The sequence below is a fragment of the Rattus rattus genome, chromosome 7 (assembly GCF_011064425.1).
Source record: "Rattus rattus isolate New Zealand chromosome 7, Rrattus_CSIRO_v1, whole genome shotgun sequence".
Classification (NCBI taxonomy): Eukaryota; Metazoa; Chordata; class Mammalia; order Rodentia; family Muridae; genus Rattus; species Rattus rattus.
In genome coordinates, this window is record NC_046160.1 from 130,406,007 (window position 1) to 130,425,588 (window position 19,582).

The 19,582-nt window shown below is 51.2% G+C and overlaps 2 protein-coding genes across 3 annotated transcripts; one reads left to right on the forward strand and one right to left on the reverse strand.

Annotated features, from left to right (window-relative positions):
- The first annotated feature begins 417 nt into the window (after positions 1–417).
- Clba1 (clathrin binding box of aftiphilin containing 1) lies at positions 418–7,375 on the forward strand. The gene is made up of 5 exons (XM_032908543.1): positions 418–1,291; positions 2,326–2,462; positions 3,610–3,739; positions 5,826–5,942; positions 6,649–7,375. Exons 1-5 carry the CDS (start codon positions 872–874, stop codon positions 6,808–6,810), a joined length of 966 nt encoding a protein of 321 aa, XP_032764434.1. The 5' UTR covers positions 418–871; the 3' UTR covers positions 6,811–7,375.
- Positions 7,376–10,066: 2,691 nt separating this feature from the next.
- Positions 10,067–19,266, reverse strand: Cdca4 (cell division cycle associated 4). 2 transcript variants are annotated; one of them, XM_032908544.1, is made up of 2 exons: positions 18,984–19,266; positions 10,067–12,104 (listed from the first exon to the last, which is right to left on the reverse strand). In XM_032908544.1, exon 2 carries the CDS (start codon positions 12,096–12,098, stop codon positions 11,385–11,387), a length of 714 nt encoding a protein of 237 aa, XP_032764435.1. In that variant the 5' UTR covers positions 12,099–12,104; positions 18,984–19,266; the 3' UTR covers positions 10,067–11,384. The 2 variants fall into 2 exon arrangements, with proteins under 2 accessions (XP_032764435.1, XP_032764436.1); XM_032908545.1 differs by lacking the exon at positions 18,984–19,266 and adding an exon at positions 18,511–18,969.
- Positions 19,267–19,582: the final 316 nt, after the last annotated feature.

The following is a 19,582-nucleotide window of genomic DNA, read 5'->3' on the forward strand; positions in this document are numbered from 1 at the left end:
CTTGTACAAGGGAATGTGATCTGGAACTGGACTAAATCAGGGAGTTTTCCATAGCTTCCAGTCTTGAAAAAGCATCCTATAGGAGCACAAGGAACCAGGGCCTGAGGGTGTGGGATGACTCCGGGGCCAGGTATGCTACTGTAAAGGACACATCGGACACACAGGCATTGGGCACCATAATAAAATGAGAACCGCTGCCACCGACGTTTGTAGGGTGGGGGAGGTAGTAAGGCCGGTCACCACGATAGCAGGCTGGATCCCACTGCAGTGCAGCCAGAATCCTCCCCTCTGCAAGTGGCGTCCCGAAAGGGGCTGGAGAGGACGGTCATGGGCGGGGCACTGTTGGCCACGCCACACGGTGGCGTGCTGACGACACTTGAAGCACGCCGGAAGCCTGCGGGCGCGCATCGTTGCCGGGCAACGCGCGGCGCTGGCTGCCCGCTAAGCTGGCTGTGGGTATCTCCCCGCCCGGCGCCGGGAGGCGCGTCGCGGCGGCGAAGGTGGGTGTGCGCCTTGCGGGCCTCTGGGAGCCCAGGACCCCTGCGATTGAGCCTTGGACCTGGTCCCGGAGCCCGCGAGACTCCCGTCTGGGACGCGGTCCCCCAGCTCCCTGCCCTCAGCCTCCGGTCTCGCAGTCTGGGTTCTGCGGCTCATCCACCAGGACCTACGTCTGCCCACAGGCCCTCCTTCGCCTCACTTGTTTGGCCCTAGGACACGCCCCCGTGCCGGACTGGTCCCCCTCGCGTGCCAGGCGGGGTCGACTCCACAGAGGCACGTGAACGCTCCCAGGAAGCCCTGGGCAACTCCAGCTCAGCAGCTGCATGTTTTCTGAGCAGCTTTCCTTCGGGTCCGCTGGCCTGGCCACACCAAGATGCAAGGCGGGCAGGAGGTGGGGAGAGAGTCAGTGAGTGACCTCGCAGAGGAACTTGGAGAGGGGTCCCTCCACCCGACAGCCGGAGGACAGAGTGGTGATGGTTTGGAACGGAGGAGGATCGGCTACGACGGTCCCGTGATTCTGCCGGACGCCAATGCTAACAGCTCCAGGCTGGATGAGGGTCTTTCCTCCAGCCGTCCACACCCAGGGGAGCTCAGCGGCGGGTGGGGAGAGTTCGAAGGTTTCCAAGAGTCTTCAGCTAAGTCTGAGGAGTTTTCTCAGTCTTTTGAACTCCTGGGAAGGGCCGCGGAATGTCAGCCGCTGAGAACCCCTTCCATACCTAAAGAGGGCGGTTCTTGCCAGGTGCAGCAGGGTGGACCCTGGGTGACAGGAACTGCTGCTGGCCCGTCTTCAGAGGTATTTCTGTGGTTGAGTGGGAAGTATTTAGTATAATTAGACTTTGCCCAGGCCTCTGTGCACTGGGGGTGCGGGAGTCTGGCTAGCTTTGGAGTTATCACTTCTCACCTAGTTTGTCTTTTTGCTGTGTGGCTGACTGTCCTCTGCTTAGGAGGAAGACAAGGAAACCTGGCACCAGCCTCCCTTAATCCCAACACGCAGGAGGCAGAGGCAGGTGGTCCTCGGAGTTCGAGGCCAGCCTGATCCACAGAGTTCCAGGACAGCCAGGGCTAACTAGAGGAAAGTCGTCTTGAAAAATAAAGCAAAAAGGGACTCACACAGGGTCCCACAGCCCTTAGAGCTCACCACACCTTTGCCTTCTTGACTGCCTCCGAGACATTCTCCTCCCCAGTGTCTCACCCCAAACCACAGACCACAGGATAAGTATGCGTAGAAAGGAGGGGAAGGGGGGCTGGGTAGCCTGCTACTGAGACCTCCAGCGAGGACCACGCCTCCTGAAGTCAGCTGCACCTTAACCTTTCGGAAGCGAGCACCTTCTCCACCTTGATTGAAGTGTTAGGAAACACCTGTGCATGATGGGAAATTTACAGATAAGACTGGGTATGTATAGGAAAGGGCACCCAGCTGGGCTGCAGCACATGGGCACAGGTGACACTCACCCTAAGCCTAAACACCTGCCAGCCCCCTCTGTGCCACCACCTGACTCAGACTGTCCACAGCACCCCAACTGCCTCAGCCTTCCACGCTGAAGTATGTCCCCACGTCGTTCACACGGACTTCTCAGCCCCTTCACATGGGAATCGGGGAGAGCGTTCCCCACGTGTCCCTGACACAGTTTTAGATGTGCAAGCCCATGGTTTTCACAACTTTTACACATCCTGGAGAGTCTGAGGAGTGACGTCATTGGTCATCAGTGATGGCCACACCAATTGAACAACCAGGGACAGAATACATTTACATTAGAGTCGAGTGTTTGGACCGAGGTAACCTAATGTACACATCGCTCCTAATGTTGGGATGCTTTTCCTTTCCAGTCCATTCTCAGCTACGAGAAGGTTTTCAGGCTTGCGTTTCAAGAAGTCCCGGTGGAACAGGCAACCGAAGACGTTTGTTCTTTGGACCGTTTCTTAGAAACAGGCAGCGAAGAAACTGCACCTGTGCCTAGACTGCGGTAACGAACTTAGATCATAACCAAGGGTTGGCGCTGTGACTTCGTGTTTTGTGTGCTAATGTGGTTTCACAAAGCTTTTAGGATGTTCCTAACAATGTCCCTGTCGCCACCTGTGGGCCACAGCATTCCAGAGGGACTGGCGGCACAGATGGACACTCCAGTAGTGCCCTGGTGTGGCCTTGACCGGCTGCTGCTAGGCCCAGTGGTCCCTGACACCCTGTGACCCTCAGCCCCAATCATGGGAAGCACCTTAGGAACACGCTGACCTTCAGGGTTACCTTGTGTGTGCCTCCAGAGAAAGTCACACACAGCTGTGTTTGGCTGGCCCTGGAAGCATTGTCACATGCTCTCAACCGACAGTGACAAAGTTAAGGGTCTGAGATGCTGAAGAGAATTTGCCTTGAGGCTCTGAGTGAAGAGAAGGTAGCAGGTGTGAAGGCTGTCTATCCCACGAGACCCAGGGAAAGCTGGCTGGTGTGCTTCACGGTCTGAGCAGGCCAGGGCATTTCAGAACCTTGTCAGACTCTGGGTTCTTGTCATATTTATTTGACCACCATGCTGGGCCAACCCAGAACCTGCCCAGAAGACCCTCCACAGGGGTCAAGGCTTCAACCAACAATGCCCAGCTGTCTGGCACACCTGTAAAGCTTAGCCTACCGGGAAAGCCTGCTAGTGGTGGCTGTGCCACAGACAAGTTCTTCAGAGGCCCAAGGTGGCCCAGGTGTCAGGCCACACTAGGACAGGAGGATGGGTATTATTTTAGGGCAGAACACTCCTGTATGTTCAGAAACACTTGAGTGTTTGGAAAAAGGGAGGTAATCCAGCATTTGTCACATTGTAGCACACAGCATTCACAGCCACAGTTCACGTTCCTCTGTGTTTCTTCATTGACTCCCTGAGCATGCATCCCAGTTTGTCTGTGTCTGATCTGTGACCAGTACGGTTGTAGGCACTTGCTTGAATAACACCACCAGTAAATCTGGCCTCAGGGCTTCTCCAAGAAGATACATAGCCCATGTGGACAGATATGAGGGAGGACATGTTGATAATGAATGTTGGGTTAACAAGAGAGGAGAGCTGGGGCTGGGGGTCAGGGATTGTTTGGAAGACTTTCAAGCGTCTTGTCATGAGTGTATCTTTCCCCCAGTTCCGAATCTAGGAAACTCTGGAGAGCCCTTCAGAACACCGACACTGTGTCTGCATCGAGGTGTCTCTGGAGTGAATCTCACTGCCGGGAAAACCTCTTTCCTGTCCTTGGCATAGATGCTGCTCAGAAGGTAAGGAGGCTGGGGTCGGGGGGCAGCCAGTCTCTGCTGACTGTGGTGACACGTATAACTGGGGAAGAAAAAGAGTTGTGTTGGTTCCCATGTGAGCGACTTCAGCCTGTAGTGGACTGGCTCCATGTTTCTGAGCCTGTGGTGAAGTGAAGGGTGTCTGAGGCAAGCTGTAGCCCTCAAGGACACACCTCCCATGCCACCGCACTTCCTTCAACCAGGCCTGACCCCTAAAACCTCCTTCACTTCTCAATAATGCTGTTGGATTATGACCCACTGGTGGATTAATACCATAAATATCACGCATGAATGCGGAGCCCTCAGGATCCGATCACTTCTGAAAAGCCATCAGCTGACCACAGGCGCCCAGCATGGGAGCCTGTGGGAATCTTTTCACTCTTAAGAAATGCCCACAGGGAGGTAGAGACTGCACCATGCCAGCTGTACTGGACGACACACTTGGGACTGGGTGGGTGGTGTCGAACAGAGACTGTAGTAGGGATAGCTGCCTGCTCCCAGCACCAGGAAGACTGTCTGTCACAAGGTCTTGCTATCACTCATTCGTCAGAATGAGCCTGGAGTGTGGCCTGAGGACGGTGGGGTGTCCTGCCTACCTTGGGTAGCATGCTCTCCGTAGACATGTGCAGAACTCCAGCAGGAGAGTATACACCAACCTGCAGGAGGAGACAGTGAGCAGCGGGTTAGGAGGAGGTGGGGATGCTGGGTTGCAGCAGGGTAGTGCAGGAAGCGCTATCCTGTGGGTGGACGGCCCCTCGGTGCGATGTTAAAGGAAGCAGGAGGAGGAGGAGGGTGGGCATGGGGGCGGGCACCTGCGGATGGTGCATGTAGGGCCAGGGTGGGGGGTGAGGGCACATTCTATATGGATATGTGGCATTTGTGGGATTGGGCGCATTTAAGACACCTACAGCAATGTGGTGGCTTGGCTTGGTGTTTCCCTTGAGAGGTGTTTGCCTTAGGTGAGGGTTGAAGCCACCGGGTGGCCCCCTAGACATATGGTGGTCCCAAGAAGAAACCCTGATACCTGATGTAAGAGCCAGTCAAGTCCAGGGCAGAGCAGCAGGAGAGAAAGGCTCGGGAAGTGGCCAGAGGACAGCATTGGGCAGTGGGCAGTAAAGCATGCACAGGTTAAGCTCCTGAGTTTCCAGAGCCATTACACCTCAGAGCGAGGCCACCTGCCAGAGGTCAGGCGGCAAAAGTCTTTTCATTCTTAAATATTCTGCAAAGTTTTCAAGAGGGAAACTTGAAGAGACCAAGACTGGAGGCAGCTTGGCCCTGGTGAAGGCAACAGTGTAGGCTGGTCACTTTATCAGCCCAAGGCCACTGGCTAGTCAGGGAGTGAGCGAGGAGCTGGGAGGAGAGAACACTCCCCTACCACCCACAGCCCACCTAGGAGATAGATCAGCCTGGCCTCGTGATGCAGGAACAGTTGAACCTGAAGGCTAGGAAAACAGGGTTCTGGAGTAGCAGGCTCCAGCCGGGCAGCTGCAGGCAATTGGTCTTCCTTGAGGTGAGGTGACCATGAGGATATTCTGTTGAGCAGTGTCTTAGTCCTTTTTCTGCTGCTGTAACAAAATACCCGAGACCAGATAGGTTTAAAACATTCACATTCATGTGGGTCATACTTCTGGACGTGCAAGAGCTGCTGCTACACTGGCTTCAGCTTCTTGCTCCCTTACCGTGGCTCACCAGCACGGGTGAGACCCAGCAGCCATACCAGTTGTAGGCGCCATGCTCACAAAGGCACTAATGCCACCATGGAGGCAGCATTCTGACAACCTCCTCTAAACCTGATCACTCCCCAGAGTTCCCCTTTATGTGCAATTAACATATGGGGGTAGGAATTCAGTTTTTAGAGACACGTTCAAGCCACAGCTGGAAGGCTGAGGAGCCCCCAGTTCTGGGAGCTCACGAGCCCAGGGACGTTGGGCAGGCAACAGGCAAGGCTGGGAGGGAGGCAATAGGCCCAACCCATGGAGGGGGGGGCCTCAGGGTGTTCAGAATTGAGGTTAATGCTCTTTTAAAATGAAAGTGGTGGTGGTGGTGGTGTAACAAAGGGTTCTTTCCTTAGAGCCTTTCTGGAGACCAGGGTCATGATCTGGAAGGTTCTGACTGCAGAAAGCCTGAAGATCTGCTGGGAGTCAGTGGTTTCCACCTACACCACTGCAAAGCCCTGATTCAGACCAAGGTGAGCACGGTCAGAAGCTCTTACAGGATCTGAGGAGCAGCTCTTCTCTCAGGCTGAGGGTCCTTCTGCAGCCAGCCCATCAAATGATGACAGCAGGGCCCAGCAGGGAGGGAGAGCAGGCCTGTCTGGACCTGGAGCTTCTGCTCACTAACCAGGGATTTCAGGAGGGCTCTGTGTGTGCCGGGGAGAAGGTGGTGAAGCAGTGGCTGGAGGATGGATGTGCACATGGGTCTGCTTTGTAGTGTTGAGGGGAATGGAGGAGAGAGGTCCCAAGGGTCTGTGTGTAAAGCCACCCTGCTGAGGTGGGCTGCAGCCTTGGTTGATATCATGGGGGCTGATGATGGACTGTGTGACATCATTTAGTTAGAACTAAATTATCAGGGCCTGATGCTAGAGGCCCCAGAAGACCGTCATGGCAGCTCTGTAGGACAGGAACCCCTGAAGGAGCCGCAGGACATTTAGAATGGTCATCCTTCACTGCAGAACTCGGGCCAGTGCCCAGCAGCAGCTCTGAGGGTGGGAACTTGTAAAACCCACCCAGGGCAGCTGGAGGACTCTGGTGGCCTCTGCCCTCAGCCCTCTCTACCTGGATGGGTCTCTGGTTGAACTACACGAGGGACCGAGGAGAATGCTGAGGGCTTCGGGGTGTGGGTGTAGCTCTCCAGGTTTCTCTAGTGTCAAACACTGATGAGCACTTTCCTCTCAGCTCTCAGGGACATCGGGCAGCAGACAGGGCAGCCTGATTACCTACAGTCTGTTTCTGAAGACACCACTCCAAGGGAATGGGCGCTACATCACCATCCCACAGAAGAAGATCTTTACTCCACGCAACCTGAAAATGGCATTCTTTAATAACAACGTCTGCTAAAGGCTGGAGTACTTTGTACCTTTATGAGACATTTTACATTTTCTTACTGGTTTGCTTGGGTACTAGAACTTGAGAGTTCTGTGGCACTGTTTCCCAGGTCCGTGTTAGTTTCCTAGGACCTGTCAAACACATGCGCTCAGATCTGATAGGGTGCACAGAAGGAATGTCCTTGGGCAGAGCCAGTCCCCATGGAATTTCCATGGACACCCATAGGCTGGCACCAGGTGCCAGTTGACCCCTACCTGCAGGCTCACGGTTGGACCCGTGAGTTTCAGAAGTCAGAAGGTAGCTACTGATCACTGGCAGGAACATGCCCTGCGCCCCCGCCCCCACCCCTGTGCTGTCTCCTGGGAGTTAACCTGTCTCTGTGTTGGATCCTGCCATCAGCAGCTCAGGGACAAGCTTTACTCTGAGTAGGAGGGTGGGAGGGAGAACACACTGGTGTCCTGGGAAGACAGCTGGATGAGCTTCCTCGGTCGCCTGCTGAGACGGGTTCTACTCCAGGGGCATACACAAGCAGGCTGCACTACATTTTGTAAATTTTTATTAAAAAGAAAGGACCGTATAAGCCTGTGTTTTTGCTGACTCATTATCTCTTGGGGAGGCCACTGTGGCTCTGACTTGCTCAGGACATAGCAGCCTCACGATTGACTGACCAGACAGCAGTCCAGACATGGGGACACACGGAGTGCTGGAACTGCTCCTGTCAGGAGGGGAGAATGAAGTGCCATTGAGCCCCTGGCCCTTACACGCAGCCACCACTAGGTGGCATGTAGTGTGAGGCTCACAACAAAAGGATAACCTGGGGCTTTTGGTTTTGTTTTTTATTTTGGGGAAGCAGATGTTGATTTGGTTTGGGGGTGCCAGGTGTTTAGGAACGCTGCCTTAACTCTGTTTTCAGAAAGCAGCACTGACCAGCACCTAGTAAGAGGAAGCTGGAGCTTCCTTGTGGCTGCAGATACAGAGGTACGGCTGGCTACAAAGAAAGCAGTGTGCAAGTCAGGTAACCCAGAAGAGAGAAAACCAGTAGAAACGCTTCTCATAAAGCGTGCTTGTCAGCAGCAGCCATAGAGAAATGCAGTCAAGCAGTCAAATATCCACAGTCCTGCTGGGATAAAGACGAGCTGGCAAGAACAAGAGATGCAAATTAGAACAACTATTATGGGAAATGGTATAAAGATTCTCTCCCCAAATTAAAAACTACCATGTGACCCAGGATCCTACCGGTAGGGGTTTATATAAAGGAAATGGGATCTGTCTGTGGAAGAACTAGTACGGTGTTTACTGCAGCCAGGCTTACGTGAATGTCCAAGATGGCACCATCTGGGCTGTCCTGCGACGGGTGAGTACAGCCAGCCAGGTGCAGAGGTGCACACGCTCTTTGAGTAGAGTCTTAAAATGTGAAATCCTTAGAGGCTGAGAGTCTGGCCGTCAGCAGGGCCTATTGGAAATGGGGGTGTCAGCCAAGGGTACAGCCTCAGGTCAACAATCAGGAAGTCTAGTAAGAGAGTGAACACTGGAGTATCTTCACCCTGAATTATGAAGCTGGGCACTGGAAGGCAGAGGGAGGTGGGTCTGAGTTTGAGGGCAGCCTAGTCTACAGAGCAAATTCCAGGAAAATTGGAGCTATGCAGAGAAAGTCTTTAAAAAAAATTATACAAGGAGTTGGGGATTTAGCTCAGCGGTAGAGCGCTTGCCTAGGAAGCGCAAGGCCCTGGGTTCGGTCCCCAGCTCCGAAAAAAAGAACAAAAAAAAAAAAAATTATACACATGTTCTCAGAAATGACCGCAAAGATTTTAAGTGTTCTCACTTCTCAAGTAAAAACCGAGGCAATGAATGCCTTTGGTCACCACCAGCTCCATAGAGCTGTCCTAGATGTCTGAAAACATCATATACGCCGTCGGTGTGTGCAGTCTCTGTTCACTAAGGCAGGGGTGCACAAAGGTAAGCCAGAGAGCATCCTGCAAGTGCTCTGAAATGCACCCTGCTCTTGGGCTAACAGCTTCAGGAGAGGTAAAGCTGCCCGGGAGCACCCCAGAGAATGTGAGAGCCAGGTGGGCAGCTGCCGGACAGCCAAGCCTGAAGTGGGTGCAGCACTCCCAAAGGGCACAGCTCTGAAAAGCAACAAGTCCTCCGAGCCCTTGCCCCTCCCACCCTCCACAGCAGGGTTGGCCAGGGAAAACACTTGTCCCATCCCCTTTCCTTAGAGCCAGGACCCTAACCTCACCCAGGCTCTGGGCCAACAGGAAGAGGCTTAGATTCAAGGCTTACTTGGCTGTTGGCTTTGCTTTGGGTGCTGCTGCATGCCCTGGACCCTCTTCCTACTCCTGCCTTTCACAGCAGTGACTTGTCTCATGTCTTCTACCCAGCTGAAAGGGCAGGCAGGGTGGGACCTTGGCAGAGCCTGCGCCTCCTGGAGGCTGTCCTTTTAAGTACCTGGCTTGCTTCAGCTCTGGGACAGCAGGGACCCCCTCTTGGCTTGTGTCCCGCACTTCGCTTTGTCACAACTGATGGGGTCAGCAGTGAGGCAGCACACATGGAGCCCTAGAACGGGAGCATGCAGCAGTCTCCCCAACAGTGGTGTGCCTCACAATCAAGGGTTCTTTTGAGATAGGGTCTCTTTGTAGACCAGGGAGTCAAGTGTTCTTAATTAAGCAGCATTCGGCTCTCAACACGGATACCCAGAGTTAACACGAGACCCCCCCTTCACAAACCTCCTACCTCTAAGGCAAGACATGGAAGTCAACTAGTTAACGAGAGGGAGGCAGGTGGGAACAAGGACAGGTACTGGGTGAAGTTCGTGTATTTGGGACTTTAATGTGCAATTCATACATGCCTTCTCCCTCTGAACCCTTCCTTCCCACCCTTCCTAGTTAACATTATTTTTAAATGTGACCTAGTTTAATTAGGTTGCATGCAGAAGTGTGAGTGGAATGTTATTTACTGAAGAATGGGGCCAACATATCAATGGCCACACTACTTAAGAAGATGATACTCCCTTCCCCAACCCTTAACTTTGATTAGACCTTCAGAGAGTACCCAGGTAGGACCCTACCCTATCTAAATGTTGGGTTCAATCTTGTACCCATCTGGGGTACTTTACGAGGTGCATGCAGTACCGAGTATGAGAGGCTGAGCTCAGTGTGCACCGGAAGCAGCTGAGAGCAGGCTGCCAGGAGCACCTATGATGTTCCTAGTCTGCTACTGACCAGATGGTTACTCACTTGAAGGATCAGATGGATAAAGGCTGACACAGTCCATTTGCTGGATTCCTTTAATAAAGTGAGGTTTACATTGTTGATAGTGAAGAACAGTCATAACACATACAAAATAAAACCTCTTAGGCTCAGGTGGGGACGTCCAAAAGAACAGCACAAGAGAAACAAAAGCATGGTGGGGTGGGGGTGGGGTCTGACATGTGATCTGGTTATCGGGACCATGAGACCCAAGCAGACAGCATAGGGGCCACCCCAGGATGGAGGAGCCCTAGGTTATAGAATCAGATTGTTTTTAACCTTAAAATGTTCAAGCACCATTTTAAAGCAAGCAAGCACAGGTATGTCCTATTGAGCACATGGTGGGCTGCACACCCTTTCTAAGCACACACATGCCTGGTACCCTGCAGTCTCCACGCATACTCTTGACATGTAGCATGTGGTGCTGGTTGTTGTTGGGATGTCATGTCCTCATGTCACACAGTGCTGGGCTGGGGACCCAAGGACAAGACCTGCATAAGGCACTGCCTCACCACAGTCTCTGAAGAACGGTGTTGTGATTTCCAGACAGAAGACCTTAGCCCTCAGTGCATTTACATATAAATAGGCATAAATAAAACCACCCTGCACAGGAAAGCCTGGGAAGACAGCTCTTGCAGACAGACCCAGTGAGGGAGGAGGGAGCAGTGGGGCTGGGCATGGTTCCCTTCAAGCTCTCTACTGGAATGTAGACCATAATGGAGCCTCTCATGTAAACACCTGGCCGGCTACATTTACAGTTGCCTTAGAAGTGTAGAGACTCAAAGTTTTCTATTTAAACCTTAAAAATGACACACCAATCGTATTTAGGTTATAAATGTTTCTAATGTAGCAGCAGAGGATGTTTGTAGAAAAAATATACTTTTAAGAAAATAGCTGAAAAAAATCTAAAGTATAAAAAGTTTAAAAAATATATCTTAAGACAAAATATTGCCCAAAACATATAAAACTTAATTTTAGAAAGTTCACCTATCTAATTTAAAATAGACTAGACACAGCTGTGGCCCACCATCCTCCAGTTATCCCAGCGTCACACACAGGATAATGAGCCCAGGGCCTTCAGCGAGCGAGCTAGCTCAGTTCCTTGAGATGCATCCGTTCTGTCCTCCCCAGGAACTAACTAGCCCGGAGGCAGCTCCAGGGCTGCGATCCTTGCAGAGGAAAATCTGTCCCAGATATTTTCATAGTCAGACAGAGGTGGAGACCCTGGCTCAAGAGTCAGAGCCCCTCTTAGGACAAGTGCTTGTCTGTCTCTGGGTCACTGCACATGGAGCTCCATGGGGAGTGGTGGCCTTGTCCTTGGCCCACTGGGGTGTTCTCTCAGGTCTCCACCAGAATCTCTACGACGTGGTCCAGTTCAGCCAGGTCAGACTTGCAAGTGGAGCTGGGAGGAGGGGCGGCTGCAGTAAAGCTCTCCAGACCATTGCAGAGACTGGACTTGGTCCCAGTCATCATTCCTGTTAGCACTGTGTCCAGGTCATAGTAGGAGCTGTCCACATCTGAGAAGAGCTCCTCCACTGAACTGGAGTTTTTGTTCTCCAGGGTCTCAAATATCTGGTCCAGGGACTTCTGAAGGCTTCCCCGGTTTTCTTGTGGGTTGTCCATCTCCCAGAGGCTGCTCTGAGGGTTCCTTTGCCCCTGTGCTGAGCCAACGATGGGAAGCTCGGAAGCTGAGCTTTGCAAGGGACCGTCTTCCAGTTCTGAAGTGGGGTGCTCCCCCTCAGCTCCCCTCACTGTACGACACAGGATCTCTGTGGATACTAGTCGGTCAATTGGTGCCCGCTCTACACTCTGGGGTGCCATCCCATGCCACACGCCATCCTGGCTCATTTCCTCCTGGATCTGTCGTACTGTGTTGGCGATAAGGACTGAGCGGCAGAGGTTGGGCTCCACTAGCATGTGACAGAGCTGGAGCTTCACAAGGGACATGTCCAGGAGTGACTGTCGCTGCAGGCTATAGGAAGGGACAGTGCCAAAACCCTCTACTCCTTCTTCCTGGTCACCACATTTCCTCTTCAGGCCTCTAGCAAACATCCTGTCCTGTGGGAACCAAGAAAGACACCATTTAGCTAGCATATCTCAGCCTCCTGGCTGATAGTTCCCAGGACAGTTCCTGACAGCTAGAGAAGAAGTGACAATACAGAGACACTATCTGAGAGGTGGCTCAGGCATAGCCACTGTCGCGGACAACAGAGCTCAGTCGCAGCACCTCTTTCATCAACAGATAAACGAACACGAATGAGAAGCATGTCTTTGGCTTAATTAAGGTGGTGGTGCTCCTCTGAGACGGTCAGTATCTTACCATGTATGTAGCACAGGCTGAGAGAGCCTGTGAGTCTCCTGCCTCAGCCTCTCCAGAGCTGAGAGTGAAAGATGACATCTCTACACCCAGAGAACAAAAACCCAGGGACTGGGAAGGAGCTCTGGTCTTTATGCATGTATGACAAGACCTTTAAGCTGCTGAGCCACCTCTCTAGCACCTAAACACTTTTATTTGAATCTCCTAACTACATGAACTTTAGAATTTCTTTATAGCTACCTTTTCTTCTTTCAAAGTCTCCTTCCGACCTTTACATAATTACATGACCTTTAGTCTATTTGTTCCAGTGAAAGGGAAGCTAAGAGTCATGTAAAAACTTGCACAAAAATGCTTATAGTGCTCTTCTTACAGTTGCCCAAAACTGGAAACAATCCAGCCGAAACGACCAAGACTCCCATTGGAATTATGGGCCAGAGAAAAGCCGGTCTCCAGAGGCCACACCCCAGGCAATTCCATTCTCCTTCTACTCATGCAATGGCAAGACAAGACACTAGCTGGCCAGAGGGTGGGGGCAGGAGATCAGGTGAGAGCATGCCTAGACAAGTGTGGCCGGTCACACAGTGCCTGGCTCCCAACACACCCCACACCAACCTACCTGAAAGAGTGGAGAGAAATGTAGCCTGAAGTGGCTTTAAACATGAAATTAGTTTTTTAAAAATATAAAAAATCTAATTTTCACTAGTAATTAGTGGCACATTCTTCTAATCCCTGCACTCTGGAGATGAATGCAGAAGGATTTCAAGAGAACAGCATGTTAAATACAGCTCCTGTTAAACACACCTATTACCACCACCAAAAAAGAAATTTCTGTAATATTAGTTATTTTTCTGTTGCTATGATACAATGCCCTGAGAAAAAGCAACTTAGTTTGGGTTTGCAGTTAAAGAAGGGACACATTTTCATTCCACTGTGACAGGGAGGGCGGGGCAGTGGGAGGGCAAGGCCAACCTGGTAGTCATCAGGAAGCAGGGCGATCATATATCATCTGCACACAGGAAGCAGAGAGAAAGTAGGGCCAAGGTATAAAACTTCAAAGTTTCCCCTAGTTTTACTTTCAGCAAGGCCTCCCATCTCAAAGGCTCCATGACCTCCCAGGTGTGAGTCGTCATGTGGGTGCTGGAGACAGGGTTCCCTGGACTAGCAGCAGTGTTTTTGACCACAAGACCACTTCTAGCTCCAAATCCAATAAAGGTTTAAAAGGATTTGCCTGCCATAGTGGCACATGCTTTATACTCCCAGCACCTAGGAAATAGAGGCTGGCCTGGTCTAAATAGTGCATTCCTCTGTGTGTACGTGTGTGTGTGCGTGTGTGTGTGTGTGTGTGTATCTGGTTTCTGGTATCTTCCTCATTTGCTCTACACTTTAGCTATTGTGGCAGGGTCTCAGGTGAGCCCAGAACTAGCTTGCTGCAGGCATCTGCTATCTACACCTCAGCTCTGGGGGTGGAGCTGGGACACCGAAATAGTCTCTTACTACCAATTTTCTGACCCCTCTTGAGATACTATTTATACTTTAGTGGTAAGCTCCTTTCCTTCATTAAAAGGCAGGTGATAACGCAGACTCATAAATGGCTAAAATACCAAGAATAAGGAACTGGTGAGTGCCTAGCCCTTAACCAGACATCTATTATCAACACTCCCTGGGTTCCAAGGCCCAGAAATGTCCTGGAAGCTGGACAGAAAGAATCACAGAGCCAGAGAATCGGGAATTTTGTGAAATAATGTCTGAACATGACTGGCTGTTGTTGAGTGCACAAGATGGAGCTCCATTACAATTCCTTCATGAATGAGAGGTGCACACAAAAGGTAGCTGGGGGAGGGAGCAATTTAGTGGTGCAGTCACCAAAGGTTAAGTTGCCCATGCTCCAGTAGCCTATATTAACGAAAGCAACCCTGATTAAACTGAGGTCACAAGACAAAAAAACAAAAAGGAAAAAGATAAACAGGCTTCAGAGACTCCTCACATCTGGAGATGGCTCAAAGTGCACCAAAATCAGCAACACATACTTATGAACGCTGTATTCAAAAGGCAAGAAGATCACTGGCATTAAAATCCAGCTTGGGCTACACTAACATCCTGTCATCACCCCCTCAAATATATGGCTTGGGCTGACTGACTACCCCTAGGCCTAGGACTGGAAGCGTCTAGCCTCCATATGATCTAATCTTTCGAGTTGACTGATTCAATCTGGATTCTCTTGGCTTCTAACTGAATTGCTGTGCTTGACCTCATACTACACATGTTCTGTCTTCACCTGTGTCTAACTTGTTCTATCTGCAACCTGCCTCTGCAAAACTACTGTACACACACACCACACCCTCTCACTGCCCTTAAGTAGCCTCTTTCCGTGCTGTTCTCATGAGAATTGACTCATTCTGTCACATCTTTGTCTGGTACATCACTTTGTCTCTCCCTCAATTAGACATCACTTTCAAACACTGCTACTTCCTTCTACAAAGTAACCTTATCTTCAGTGTTAGGAATCCCTAACTTTAATCAAGGTATGCCCTAAGGGCTTGTCTGTATTCCAGCTAGATCCTACGGTAATCTAGGCTATGTCTGCATTCCTAGACTGGATCAAACAGATCTAATTTGCCAGATCCCTTGCCAGATCAGTCATGCTGCTGTAAAATCCCTCTACATTACAAGTTCTCCTGCCTAAAAAGGAAGCCCCAAGAGCATGTGGTCTTACGAGAGAAGACATACAAATGCTGGCTGGAGCAGAGGAAACAATGCTGACCCATAATCTGCAATGGCCAGATCCCAAAACTGACACAAGAACAGCCTGGAAGACAGAAGGCTCTCCAGGTGTAAGCAGTAACTGCCCAACAAATCCCCTCTTACCAGGCTACAACAGCTACCATCTCTGGTGCGATCTCAGAACTAACCAAAGAGGCAAATACCTACCACAGCCACCACAGATGTAAGCAATACATTACGGTCTAATTAAGGCCCTTGTAGTTCATCCTAAGGCTGTTGAAGCCTGCTGTGACCGAGTCCACAATGAGAGGAAGAGGGAATCTGGAGCCCTGGATTAGATGAGGTTCTGTACTCTGAACCAACAGCGTGGGGAAGCCAGTGAAAAGGCCATGCCAGACAGGTGTGAAGATTTTATCTTTCTGGAAAGCCAGTCTATTGGGCAAAGACTGTAGGGTGTGTGGTGGGGTAACACACCAGAGGCAGGTGGATCTCTACCAGTTCAAGGCCAGCCTGTTTTACATACAAGCTCCAGGCCTGCCAAGGAAACAGTGAGAGTCTTGTCTCAGAAAACCAAAAAGGCAGAATTTTTCACCAAGGACTTTAAAAAACACTTTTTCTGCCAAACTGGGAAGCTATTTTTGCTGGCTGACATCTGTTTCTGCCAAATCATAAAATTAAAACTGTTTTAATTCTGCAAGTTTTGTAAATTTGTTTGTTACTCATAGGAGATGCTCATCACCTAGTTAGCCCACCCCAGGCATCCCTCTGCAAAGCTCTCCTCAAGGCTACTAAATAGTGGTGAGAAAAACGGGCCACAGAAGCCCTGCTACATACACAGCCCCGCCTGTTCTCGCTTATTTAGCTGGTTATTTCCACAGCTCACTAGACAATCTGGAAGAGAATCAAAAATCACAAAACAAATGTTCCACAAAGCCAGGTGTACGCCTTTAGTCCCAGCACCTAGGAGCCAGAGGCAGGCAGATTTCTGTGAGTACAAGGGTGATCTGGTCTGCAAAGTGAGTTCCAAGGCTCTTACACAGAGAAACCCTAAACCCCAGAGAGGAAAGGGAGCAGCTCTATACGCTAAACACTTGAGAAATCCTCTAGATTCCTTCTTCTAACCCTTTCTTCTTCCAACCCTAGTTCTCACTTGTGCTGTGTCCACAGCAAGTTCTGTTTATCATGCCATATAACAAGTGGATCATCACTTCTAATAAATGAGTGCCTACATCCATGCACAAGCACACCAAGAAGTCTGCAGCCAGCGCCATGTAGTTCCAGCCACAGACAATGTTTTCTGTGCCTGATACTTTACTTCTGCACTCCTAATTTCTGGGTTAGTCTTAGGACTCAGGGCAAACATTTTGAAGGCCTTAATAAACACATCAAAGAACTGTTCTCTAAGAAGCACTCACCTCCCCGTGTATATTTGCCATCAAACTGCTTCTCCTGACTTACTAACTTTGCAAATTAAACTCTGCTCTCTATCCCTTTCCCTTAGGGTCTAGACAAGTCTTACACAGCAGGGGTTTAACCAACACACTCCCTGTCTTGCTAGGAGCAGATACTGTCCTTCTGTCTTGATCACCATCCTCACATTTAAAGATTTTTAAACAAGGAAGGTGGCTGGAGAAATGACACATGATAAAGGCTGGGTACCCAGAACTCACAATGGCTAATGACTCCCTATACCTCCAGTTCCTTGGATCCAGTGTCCTCTTGCGGCCTCAGAAGGTACACACACACCAATAAAAAAGCAAAATAACTAAGCCCAGAATGAAACACTGTTGTTTGCTTATCTGTCACTCTAGAACACAGCCATAGAGAACAGGATGGTGACAGAGTAGCTTCTAGCAAGAGAGCAAGAGGAAGGAGGGAGCCTGAGGGTGAAGGTCTGCATCACCAGCACAGGTTCTGACTAGCCCTAACTGGTGCCTGCACAGGGGCTCTCCTGTACCCGCCTGGGCACAGCTTCCTGTGGCCTTGTGTGCCTGACCTGATGTTGCTTAATCCTTCTAATGAAAGATATCAGGAAATTCTCCTTGCTAAGTTCTGTATAAATTATGTTCCATATCTTACACCTCACTTCCAGATGGCCAAAAGGTCTTTTCAAGTCTAGGTAAATGTGTAACATCCCTTCAACCCAAAGCTAAGTCAACCCACAATCCTGTCCTCTGACTTTCTCCCCCACAAGCACTGGCTGAGTGACAAGAGCCAGCAACTCTTGGGAGCTCAGACACAGTGTTGAGGCCAGCAGAGGCCAGTGGACGGTGAGGAGGAAGAGTGTTAACTACCCATACAACAATCTGAGGTAAAGAAACCGCCTAGGACTCCACAACCATCCTATCTTGGAGCAGGCATACCTCAGTGATCATGTGGAAATGCAGCTTCCTGGGCTCTGACCAGCCATTAGTCTTGGCTTTATCTGAGCAGACCTAGCACAACTCGGGCTGGGACTGTAACCACAATCCAGCATTCATCTGATGCTGGGTTTTAAGGAGAACCAGAAGTTAGTGGTTTCTGGGCTGGGTATGGTGGCACACTTGGGAAGCAGAGAGAAGGGGAGCAAGGTTGTTTCTGGTTGCACTGTCAGTCTGAGGCCACCCTGGCCTGCAGGAAATCCTGTCTCAAAACAAACAAACAAACAAAAAATCACAACTGCATTAAAGTACCTCCTCAAAGTGCAACTGGACGAGGAACAAGTTGGAAAATGCTGGGTCAGTGAACTTAACGGTCATTTGATGGGAGTTTTTTGTCCCACTGTGTCCACTTCACACTTTGTATCAATGGTTACCAAAAAACCTTTATCAGAGTTACCCTTGGAAGGATGTGGAACTTTCTTATGCCTGAAGGTAGGTTCCAGTGACAATCTGAGGGAACCTTCCTGATCTCCTTCCTTTTAAGACTAGCACCTCTAAAATGGGGGAGATTTCTAAATGCATTTTTAATTTCATCCATAAAACCAAACAAGGCTGCAATGCAGGAGGCTGATGAAACATCAAACTTTCTGCGTGCAGAAAATGTTTCCCAGAATCATTTAAATCAACGGCAAGCTCAGCTCTGTCTTCTGGTAGGTCAGATACAAAGGCCACCAGGAGAAAATATACGGGTGCTGTACATTCGTTTCAAGTTCTGGAAGAAGCCCCTTCCCTGGTGACCCTATCTAGTGGAGAAAAACTTTAGAAAAGGTTCCTGGAGCTTTTTTTCCTAGTTCCATTTGGCCTCAGGACAAGCTACCGAAGACAGAGCCTGGTTCCAGTCGAGTTCCACCGATGCCGTTCCAGGTAGTATCTATTGGGCCACAAATGATCATTTTAAAAGGACGTGGAGTCTATTGCAGTAGGGGAAGAACAAGCAACACAAGACACTTCTCAGGGGAATTAAAATCCAAGAAACAAAGGGAAAGAAAGCAAGGCCAACACTCACCAGGCAGACGACTGCACGGAGTCCACCCAGCCCTCTCGGAATCGGTCTCTGGCTAGCAGACAGACGCTCGGGGCTAGAAGCCAGACAAAGTCCAGTCCCCCCAAAACTGCTGGCCACGCGCAGCTCTTAAGGGACACGCACAGCACCGGCGGCCAGCCCGAAAGGTGAGACGGAGGACCGACGCGGGGTGAACCAAAGAAGGGGGGACGGAGGAGAAAGGAGAGAGGAAAGGCCACAGGAGGAAGAGAGAGCGGAAGCAGGGGAGCGTGGGCGGAGGGCGGGACGGCCAGCTCAGACCCGCCGCTCCGGCTCTCGGTATGTGTCACTCAACACGCCGCGTCGTCCTGAGCGCCGAAGGTCGGCCGGCCCAGGAGGGCCGAGGACCCTGCCGCCACCCGACCGCCCTGGAGGTGCCTGCATGGACGCCGCCCAGGCCTCAGAGGCTCGAAGGAGCAAATCATCGACACACTCACCGGCGCCGCAAGGCAGACCCGCCACTCCGTCTGGCCCCGGGATCAGTCAGTGCCCACAAAGGGTCGCCATGGCGCCGCCGCGCGAGCGCCGATTGGTGGCGTGCGGGGCGGAGCTTCGTTCAAACCCACGCAAGGCGGAGCCTCACCGGCGGAGTCTCCCGCGCTTCGACTTCAGCCGTTAGGCTCGCGCGCTGGGCCGCTCCGCCCCCCCGTTCCCATGTCTCCCCGCGCCTCGCCCCGCCCCCGACCCCTTGTCCGTCTACAGCTCGACCCCCAGTTCCCAGGGTTCCGCGCGCCCGGCTCCCAGGGTTCCGCGCGCCTGGCCACCGCCCCAGTTCCCAGTTCTCCCTGCTCCTGGCCACGCCCTCAGGGTGCTTGCTCACGCCCCCTCGCAACAGCTCCGGGTCTCCTTAGTTTTCTGTTCCCTTCTGGCTCCCAGGTTTTGGCAAGCTTAGTTCTTTTGGTGGCAGTTAGTGCCAGGCCTGGGCACGGCTGTTGTCTCCACCTTCTTTGAAACATAGACGTGTTGAACAAGGCTTGGTGGTGGAATCCCTGAACAGGTCCTGGTTCGAGTTACAACTCAGAAAAATTATATAATG

What these genes read in the sequence shown, in the direction of transcription:
- Clba1 (XM_032908543.1), top strand. Translation starts at nt 872, where the DNA reads ATGCAAGGCGGGCAGGAGGTGGGGAGAGAGTCAGTGAGTGACCTCGCA. An exon ending in GCATAGATGCTGCTCAGAAG is followed by an intron (nt 3,740 to 5,825) that starts GTAAGGAGGCTG and finishes TTCTTTCCTTAG; the next exon opens with AGCCTTTCTGGAGACCAGGG. An exon ending in AAGCCCTGATTCAGACCAAG is followed by an intron (nt 5,943 to 6,648) that starts GTGAGCACGGTC and finishes CTTTCCTCTCAG; the next exon opens with CTCTCAGGGACATCGGGCAG.
- Cdca4 (XM_032908544.1), bottom strand. Translation starts at nt 12,098, where the DNA reads ATGTTTGCTAGAGGCCTGAAGAGGAAATGTGGTGACCAGGAAGAAGGA.